This window comes from Spinacia oleracea, chromosome 5, assembly GCF_020520425.1.
Source record: "Spinacia oleracea cultivar Varoflay chromosome 5, BTI_SOV_V1, whole genome shotgun sequence".
Classification (NCBI taxonomy): Eukaryota; Viridiplantae; Streptophyta; class Magnoliopsida; order Caryophyllales; family Amaranthaceae; genus Spinacia; species Spinacia oleracea.
The window spans coordinates 116,133,914-116,143,634 of NC_079491.1; the positions used below are offsets into that span (position 1 = coordinate 116,133,914).

Sequence of the window (9,721 nt, forward strand, 5' to 3'; positions counted from 1 at the left end):
TCTTTCAAGTGTGAATTCATGGAGTAAACATGAAAAAGGTAAAAAACGGACTTACCGGTATACCCAAGGCCCAAGATTTAGCCGCAGCAGCTACTGCCTTATTCGAACCATTCATCCCTTGACCATCCTCACTATATCCTCCAAAGAAGTATGCACTAAGAAATCATCCTGCACCAAATTTCAACACTAATTACCCCGAAATCTAAACACTTTACATGGATAGTCAATAGCTCAACTGTTAATAAAATCTAACAAACCCGCGATGAATGGGTGACCAATACGCAACGTTTCAGCTTCGAAAACAGGAAATCATGGCTAAATCTTCCAATTGCAGCAAACAGAAGTATCGCCAATACATCCCCACCAGCTAATAACGCAACTTTCCTGAAATTTTAACAAAATAGTAAAGTATGCTGAGTTTTTTCGCAAAATAATCAACATAACCAATTAAATTCTAAGAACATATATATATGCACGCTTCTAATTCATAAAATAAGAGTAAATAAATTTAGTCAAAAACAGAAAAATCGAAATATGCACTGAGTGAGCAGAAATTAGAACGATAGAAACCCATCATGTGAAGATACGTATCGTGATAAAATGAGTAAGGTACAAAATCTCGATAATCCACAATTAGAAGGTGAATAAAGGTTTCAATATCGAATAGGTTAATTCCGATAAAAATTAACAGAGTAATTTAATAATAGAGATAAACCGATGTCTCTAGTCACTCCAAACCTCGGGTAATTGGGCACATAATTGAGTCATATACCTTCACCATCAGCAGGAACATAAGCTGAGCGCCTTGATTGGACTTGCTGATATGTCGGCTGAGAAATTAAAAACATAAGTAGCATTTAGACTTTTAAAATAATGAAAGGAGTAGGTCAAAATAGCAGATTTCCTTCTTAATGGAAGTTATTTAAGCACTTATTCAATTTTAGGACGACAACAGGTTATATATTGTTTTGTTTGTTGTCATCAGAATATATTTTTTATTTCGGTACTTACTCATAGAGATTACTTATGCACACCAAACAGAACAGACTGCACCTGAAATCAAGAACATCCAATTACTGAAATGCTGCACACTAACAACATCACTCCACACAACAACAACTGGAGAGAAAACCTTACTTGAAAGCACCAGCAAAGCAACAGTAGAAAGTAACAGCAGCAAGCCAGCAACAACCAGACACTGCACACTGTAAACCACGGCAGCAGACAACCAATAACAGACGCAGCAGCTACACGAACAAACACTCAATTATAAAACTTTGAATGAAGCAAAATTAACAAAATTAAGAAACGAAATGGGCATCAAAATCAATGCATTGCGATATTCTGAATGAGTCAATGCAATTCAAATAAATTTCAGCAACTATTAACACTACAACAAAGAAAGTAAAACTTATGGCTAATTATAGTGGGGGAGAAAGAAAGCATACCGAATTAGAAGAGGAAACAACGCTGGAAGAGAAGAGACAGCGAGATAGAGAAACTTAGGGCTAAATATACTCTGCACACCTAAAATCAAGATCAATCAAAAGTAAGAAAGAGAAAGATGCAATGGAAAAGATCCAGGAGAGTGTTAATATTTTGAGAGGGAAGAGATACGATACCTCAAAAACCAAATCATTGAGGACGGTGGCAAGAAGCTCAAACATTTAACATGATTCCTTTTCAAAATGCTTATTGTAAGCTCTAAGCACATTAGACGGGCTTGTCCTTGCTATGTAAATGTTCTCCTTGTTGTCCTCTATGTCTGCTGGCACCTGTAGATTCATCATCATTCATTGAACACCACAATTTACCAACAATTTTAGCTGCAGATTGTATGAAGATTGATCACCTTAGATAGCCACTGGAGGCTATACGAAGAATGAACAAAATGCAAGTGGTTGGTGGGAAAAAGCCTGTCATAAAAAGAGCCAGGGACACCATTCACAAAACAATACCCAAAATCCATATTCTTTAGTAAATTACCAATAAAAAGACATCTTATTTAAACAAATATCCATGTTCATCACCATTTTTAAAAATTTACTGTGAAAATAAGATAAATCCAGATCCACAACAACAATTGACAGGCGAAATTTCAAAGCAATTGAAAAATTAATCAAAAAACAGAGAAATTGGAAGAAATAATTACCTTAATATTCGACGGAGATAATGAGGGAAAACGGTTGCCGAGAAGTGGACGTCGATGGAAACTAAAAATTAACCTCAGCAGAAACCTCAGCAAACTAAAAATTAACTAAAATCCTGAAGAAAAAAATCACGAACCAAAATTAAATTACCAACACCTAATTCAAAAGAAAATCAGAATATTGCTTGAAAATAATCACAAAACGAAATTAAATTACCAACACCTAATTAAAATCGTAATAATTATCAAAACAGAAAGAAAAAAATCCCCAGAAAAAGAAATGTAATTTAAACAAACAGAAAAGCAAATGAAGAACTGTTACCTGATAATCGAAGAAGATCGATCAAACTCGTCGATTAATCGAATATTTATTACGAAAATTTCATTTTCCTTCCCTAAACCCCTAAATTCAATTATTTATTACGAAAATTTCAATTTTCCCCCAAATTTGAATCTATCTCCTCCAATTGTAAATCGATCGAAGGAGAGGAAGAAGATCGAGGGATAGGATGAATAAGATCGAAGGCATCTTTAGAGGAAAAAGATCGAAGAAGATCAAAGAGGATTTGAGTGGTATTCGTAGATGAAGAAGATCGAAGGAGAAAACGGGAGTGAGGAAGGAGAGATCAAACGGGAAGGAGGAGAGAGAAAACGGTGGAACAGGAAGCCAGAAAGGGCTCAGGGCAGTTTAGTATAGAGGGTATATTCGTATTTTTCCTTGGGGACACGAAAAGTTATTTTACCAAAAAGACCTCAGCTATTCCTTTATATAATAGAGATAAGAGTTTATGATCCTTACAAACTACTACTATGATACACTAAAAATTCGTAAAACTTTTTTTTTTTTGACGGAAAAAAAATAATCGTAAAACTTGAAATCTAGTTGATACAATTAATAAGAGTAACCGGACATCAATTCCAGTTATAATTAAAATTTAAAAGTATAAAATCCTAGTTGAATTAAGAAAAGTACGTACATTAACCTTTTCCTACCGAGTATTTAATTTTGCGGAAGCTCCCCTATAAATTATAAATTATAAATTATAAATTATAAATTATAAATTATAAATTATAAATTATATTGAATCATATGATTTATTCACAAAATTTGAAGTATCTCGATCGATCGATCGATCTCCCATAGATATGGATAAAGTAGAGATTCCCTGCTCGCACTTCTCCTTTAAAAACATGGTTAAAAAACCCTTTAGTTTTTGTACTCATCCTCGCCACAAATAACAAATTCCAAGTAAAAATACTCCATTATAACTCACAACGAACTTTCTATCATTCTGTTGATGGCAATAGCCTACCATTGGTTATACCCTATCGTTCTTCCCACCCTGACACCATTATCGGTCCTATTAACCCCTTTTGTACTCATTGTCAAACTAATATTCTTAACTTCTTTAAGTCTTTGGGCATTGGTGAGGCACGATCTTTTTACGAGGTTAAACATCTACAACAATGTGTTAAAGATGAATTAATAGATTTATCTGACAATAATAATCTTGATCATGATTATGTTTATGGTTTCCGTATTGAGACTTGTGTTGATCGTTACATGGAATATGATGAGGAGGTAATGATGAGGGCGGCGGTAGAACAGTCGTTATTCGAGAATGGCGGAGGACGACGACCTACACCAGCAAACGAGGCGGCTATCAAGGGATTAGAGAGGTTGATGATCAAAGATAATGAAGATACTAATTGTTCAATTTGTCTTGAAGAATTTGATGTTAACAAGGAAGAGAAAAGGTTCAAGGTAACGATGCCGTGTAAGCATGAGTTTCATGAGAGTTGTATAATTCAGTGGCTTCATACTAATCATGTTTGTCCTCTTTGCCGATATCAGTTGCCGGTTATGGGTGATTCTAAGGAGTAATCAATGTAGTATTAATTATAGTTGATGGAATATTTACGTGATACGGATTCTACTGGAATTGGGAAATATATATGAAGTTGGAATTGAACATCCTAAATTCCTAATCAGGTTAGGTATATATATATACTGGCATGGTCATGGTATGAAAAGCCTTATAAATTATGTGTAATTAATTAAGCTTATCGATCCATCGAGTGTACGGATTGAGAATAGAGATCTTGTCGATCCCATGGACATGGATAAAGATAACAACGCATGGATTCCATGTTCCCATGACTTGTCGTCTAAGTTCTCTTGTTTTAAGTTTCTCACAAAACCCTTTTCTATTTGCACACCTCATCGCAACAAGTTCGAAATTGAAATACTCCATTATGAGGTACAACAACGTTTCATCTATCATCCTCTTAATGGAAATGGCAATGGCAATGGCAATGGCAATGGCAATGGCAATGGCAATGGCAATGACCCACCATCGGTGTTAGTCGATCGTGTCTCCAACTTAGACAATATCCTTAGCCACGTTAACCCCTTTTGTACTCATTGTCACCCTCTAATTCTTAGCTTCTTCATTTCTTTAGGCTTCGATGAGGCACGTGCCTTTGATGAGTTGCAGTGTTTACAATACAATGTTGAGGAAGAATTAGTTGATTCATTTACTCATCTTGATGGAGATTATGTGTACCCTTACGTAATTCTGACTCATGTTGATCATCATATGGAGTACGATGAAGAGGAAGAATCGTTTGAGGATATCGTGGGGCTTACTCCGGCAAGCGAGGCGGCTATCGAGTCATTGGAGAGGTTGATGATCAAAGATAATGAGGGGGATATTGATAATTGTTCAATTTGTCTTGAACAATTTTTTAATAACAACAAACACAAAAGCTTCAAGCTCATCATGCCATGTAACCATCAATTTCACGAGGGTTGTATAATTCAGTGGCTTCGTAAAAATCATGTTTGCCCTCTTTGTCGATATCACTTGCCAATCGTCGATCATTCTAATTAAGACCATTCATTCATATATTTCTTTCAAATGTCATTTTTTGTACTATTACTCATTACTCATAAGGTTTACGAATTAATTAATACTAAAATATAAATTTCATTTTCTAAATATTTGTGCTTTACATACGTAAATTACAATCTGTTGACGGTTGTGTAAACAAAATTGTCTATGTTTTATTGACTAAGTACTCCCTCCGTTCCTTTTTGTTGTATCCGTTTTCTTTTTAAGCGTTTCTTTTTGTTGTATCCGTTTTTATTTTTGGACATACATTTTATTCTAAAATATCCTTACATTTCTATCTAATTACTCCTAAAATACCTAAAGATTATACCCATATTCCCACCTAAATTTCCCCACCCCTATTATTTAATTCTTTTTCTTTCCCCATATACCCACTCTCTCACCTCCTTTATCACCCATCATTATCACTCCTCTCTCTTACCTTATTTCTGGATGATGATAGAAGTACACAAGGTGTGCAAGAGCATCTTGCACACCACCACTTATAATATGCCACCTCAATTTTAAAAGATTCCTCTATTTTAAAAATTTCAAACTGAAATTTGAAATGTGTTTTGAAATTTTAATTTTGAATTTCAAATTTGTTTTAAGTTCAATTCTCAACAATCAGCAATTAATTATCTTTAATTCCCCATAAATGCAATGAGTGCATTCCCCATAAAGGAAACGAGTAACCAAAAAATCATCTAATATTTTGATCTTTTCATGACTAAAATGATCCCGTAAAATAGTTTTGATCCGCAATTAAAAAAATTTGGTTATTTATCCTCTTGAGAAGAATCGAACACGGGTTTGCGCAGATAGAGTAGATGTTGTAACAGCTTAGTAGAGACCATTGTAGCAAGGGGTATCAGCACGTAAGTCATTGCAAACATAAATCTTTTAATCTAATTTTACCGAGTTTGAGAATTCTACATATGATTTATGTAAAGGTGAAATGATCATTTATAATCGTAGATAATATTATAACACATTCATGTGTTCTATTTATCTTTTCTAATCTTGGTGGTGGGTCATAATTTTGTATTATAACAAGAAGTAAACAACTTACTAGGTAGATGTTTATGAAAATGTTAGGAGTTACACATCTATTTTACTTGAGTTTTTAGCGGCGGGTGAACCGTGACTTTTAGCGGCGGCTTTAGGGTTCATTAACTAAATTCCATCCCCAGAATTTCATCGCGCCGATGCCCAAAAACAAATTTCTCTCTTCGATGGTCGCCACCTTCATTTTCCTCCTCCACAGACAATCGAAAATTATGGTGGTGCTATTTTTTGGGCGGATTCATGGTGGTTACTTGCAATTGATAAATCCCAAATTAACGAATTTGCAATTGGAATTGGAATGTCCCAAATTTATGAATTTGCAACAAATCCCTGATTAAATAAAATCAGATTTAATAAATTAACAATTTATACTGCAACATAAAATCTATAATTGCAATTGAATTTCAGATTAATCTTGGAAACGCAGAATCAGATTTCCTTTGTTCATGCTCAATAAAATATATAATGTATTTAGAGGATCATTTTATTGCCATCTAACACAGTAGGATGTAATTGAAATCTTATCATAAAATCTATAATCATTCTTGTTGTATACTTTGTATTGTAAATATTCAGGTGCTGATACCCCTTGCCAAGATGGTCACCAAGACGCACCTTGATTATGTACCCTGCACCCGTGTTCGAATCCTTGCAACTGCGTAACACAATATTTTTTTTAATCTGAATAGATAATTATACGGGATCATTTTATCTTAGAGAAAATCAAAAGCGAAACTGAAATAACTTATTAAAATAAATACAATAAATATATTTATGATATTGTTGTAGATGTGCTGATACCCCCTTGCCATATTGGTGACCGCAATACATTATGTTATAGAGGTCTTGTGTTCGAATCCTTGTAAATGCATAACACAACATTTTTTTTAATCTGAATAGATAGTTATACGGGATCATTTTATCTTAGAGAAAATCAAAGAACTATTCATTGGACTACATGCCGAGTATGATAAACAAAAATTATGTACAAGGAACTATTTATTGAACTTTCGATCCTAAGAGTAAAGTTTTTAAAATAATTTTCTAGAGTAAATATAAATCCAATGTTATATTTCCAATATACCTCTTTGATAATAGGGACATTAAATATTCGCGTACTCCCGATAAAAGTAACAAGTTAGCAAAAAATTGTACGGAGTAGAACAAAATTAGCTCAGTTCTCTGATTTCTTTATCACTAAAATAATCTCGTAAATGATCTGTGACAAATTCAAATAATATGTTATTTCCTTGTAAATAATCATGGTGGCAAGCAACGAGTCTTTATCACTCACTAAAATGATACCTAAACCCTACTATAATCTAATGACATTTTAATTTTTATCTATTTAGATTCAGATGATTTCACAACAATTATTGATTTTTCATTCAATTATAACATTTGTGTACCGTTATACAATTAGGTTAGCGTAAATAAAAAATATATATATATATAGCTTAAAACAAATCGAGGTGATTTCTAAACAATTATTTAAATATGTGTGTACCGTTATAAAATTAGGTTAACATAAATAAAATATATATAACTTGATACAAATTATTGTCATACGAACATTTTCGCGTATTATTAAATATTATTTTTTACTATCAATTTGGGTTTTCTTAAGATCATGACTTATATTTATTTTTTTAAATTTAATATTTATATTAATTATTTGTTATAACCAATGTTGATAAACAATATGGATAATAAATGTTGTGTTAGTCCCCATAAAAAAACTTTACGGCTGCACATAACATGAAATATAGGTGTGAAAAATTAACTCATACTATATATAGTTAAATGATACTTATAATTATATGTTGACGGTTTTTACACTAAATTTAATAATTTCCATAAAAGTAATGAGTTACCCAAATAACATTCCAATTCTATAAATATGATTTTTTTTATTAAAATGATCCCATAATTGATTTGTAATATTTGCAACATAATTTTTATTTATTTTTTATTTTTTTATATATAGGACTTAGATTGAAATTATTTCTAAACAATTATTTATTTTTCATTCAAATTATAATATTTGTGTAACGTTATACAATTAGGTTAATGTAAATAAAATATACGGAGTATATAACTTAAAAAAAAATTGAGATGATTTCTAAATAATTATTTATTTATTTGTGTACCATTATAAAATTAGGTTAGCATAAATAAAATATATATAACTTGACACAAATTATTGTCGTACGGACATTTTTCGCGTATTATTCAATATTTATTCTTTACTATCATTTTGGGTTTTCTTAAGATCATGACTTATATTTTTTTTAAATGTAATATTCATATTAATTAATTGTTACAACCAATGTTGATAAACAATGGGGATAATAAATTTTGTGTTAGTCCCCATAAACAAACTTTACGGCTACACATATCACGAAGTATAGGCGGTTAAAAATAACTGATATTATTCATAATGATACTATATATAGTTCAATGATACTTATAATTATACATTGACGATTTTTACACTAAATCTAATCATTTCCATAAAAGTAACGAGTTACCCAAAATATATTCTTAATTCTATAACTATGATTTATAGTTTATTAAAATGATCCCATAAATGATTTGTTAACATTTGTAACATAATTTTTATTATTTTTTATTTTTTATATAGGATTTAGATTGAGATGATTTCTAAACAATTATTTATATTGATCAAAGTTTTCCGATTTTTTGGGAGTGGTATATTTTACGTAAATCTATTTTTTTTAATAGCACCACAAAATATTTAGTTTTGAACACTACAAATACAATTAACATGGTGTTAATTTTAGGAGGGGTTTGTTTTACATATAATCTCTTTTGTGTAAATGATCAAAACAATCAACTTTTTACATATAACATGATTTTAGTTTCAGAGAAGGGTTTATAGTACATAGAATATGTTTTGTTTTTAAAGGATCAACTATAATTACTTTTGAACACAACAATAAAATTCATAATGATTTTGGTTCATCAATTGAAAGAAACGTGGGATTTTTTAAAAATAAAATCCTAACCTATTGTTAAGATTCGAACACGAGTGAATGTTAGGCAAAAGCGTTGAAGTTACCACCACTATGACAAGGGGTATCAGCACGTCTACAATTGCAATACCAATTTATACGACTTATAAAAATCAATGATCCCATAAAAAGTTGTCATTTTTTAAAAACATTGTTTTTGCTAGAGCCAGGATTGGAAGGCATGTTGATCGCAAATATATTGAAGTTCAAGCGGTAAAGCAATGACCATAAGTCCATGATGACAAAGGGGTATCAGCACGTTAACATTTGCAACATAAAACATTTTTATCTATATGGAGGGAGTATGATTTTAGTTCTTTTAATCATATATATATTTTTTAAATTCTGATGGTATCAATTAACAAATCACCTCTTCGTATAATACAATAAAATAAGAAAATAACTTCATCACGAATGAATTAAGTCGTGAAAGGCACTTGACAAATGAATTAATTTCATCACGAGAGTCTTCACCACGTCGAATTATGAACCCAAGTTGATTCCTGATGCACAAAGGGTAATTCAGATAAATTTGTTTTATTTTTATTTTTTGATGAATAAGTTCAACAAACACG

At 31.6% G+C, this 9,721-nt stretch overlaps 2 protein-coding genes and 1 long non-coding RNA gene across 3 annotated transcripts; 2 read left to right on the forward strand and 1 right to left on the reverse strand.

The window, feature by feature from the left end:
- Positions 1 to 1,059, reverse strand: LOC130460661 (uncharacterized). Its single transcript, XR_008920609.1, has 4 exons — positions 1,012 to 1,059; positions 773 to 830; positions 258 to 384; positions 1 to 168 (listed from the first exon to the last, which is right to left on the reverse strand). It is a non-coding gene; the product is annotated as an uncharacterized lncRNA (long non-coding RNA).
- Positions 1,060 to 2,732: 1,673 nt separating this feature from the next.
- On the forward strand, positions 2,733 to 4,034 carry LOC110779031 (uncharacterized). Its single transcript, XM_021983563.1, has 2 exons — positions 2,733 to 2,840; positions 3,564 to 4,034. Exons 1-2 carry the CDS (start codon positions 2,733 to 2,735, stop codon positions 4,032 to 4,034), a joined length of 579 nt encoding a protein of 192 aa, XP_021839255.1.
- A 413-nt stretch (positions 4,035 to 4,447) lies between these two features.
- Positions 4,448 to 5,043, forward strand: LOC130461804 (NEP1-interacting protein-like 1). The gene is made up of 2 exons (XM_056830023.1): positions 4,448 to 4,511; positions 4,613 to 5,043. Exons 1-2 carry the CDS (start codon positions 4,448 to 4,450, stop codon positions 5,041 to 5,043), a joined length of 495 nt encoding a protein of 164 aa, XP_056686001.1.
- The last annotated feature ends 4,678 nt before the right edge of the window (positions 5,044 to 9,721 follow it).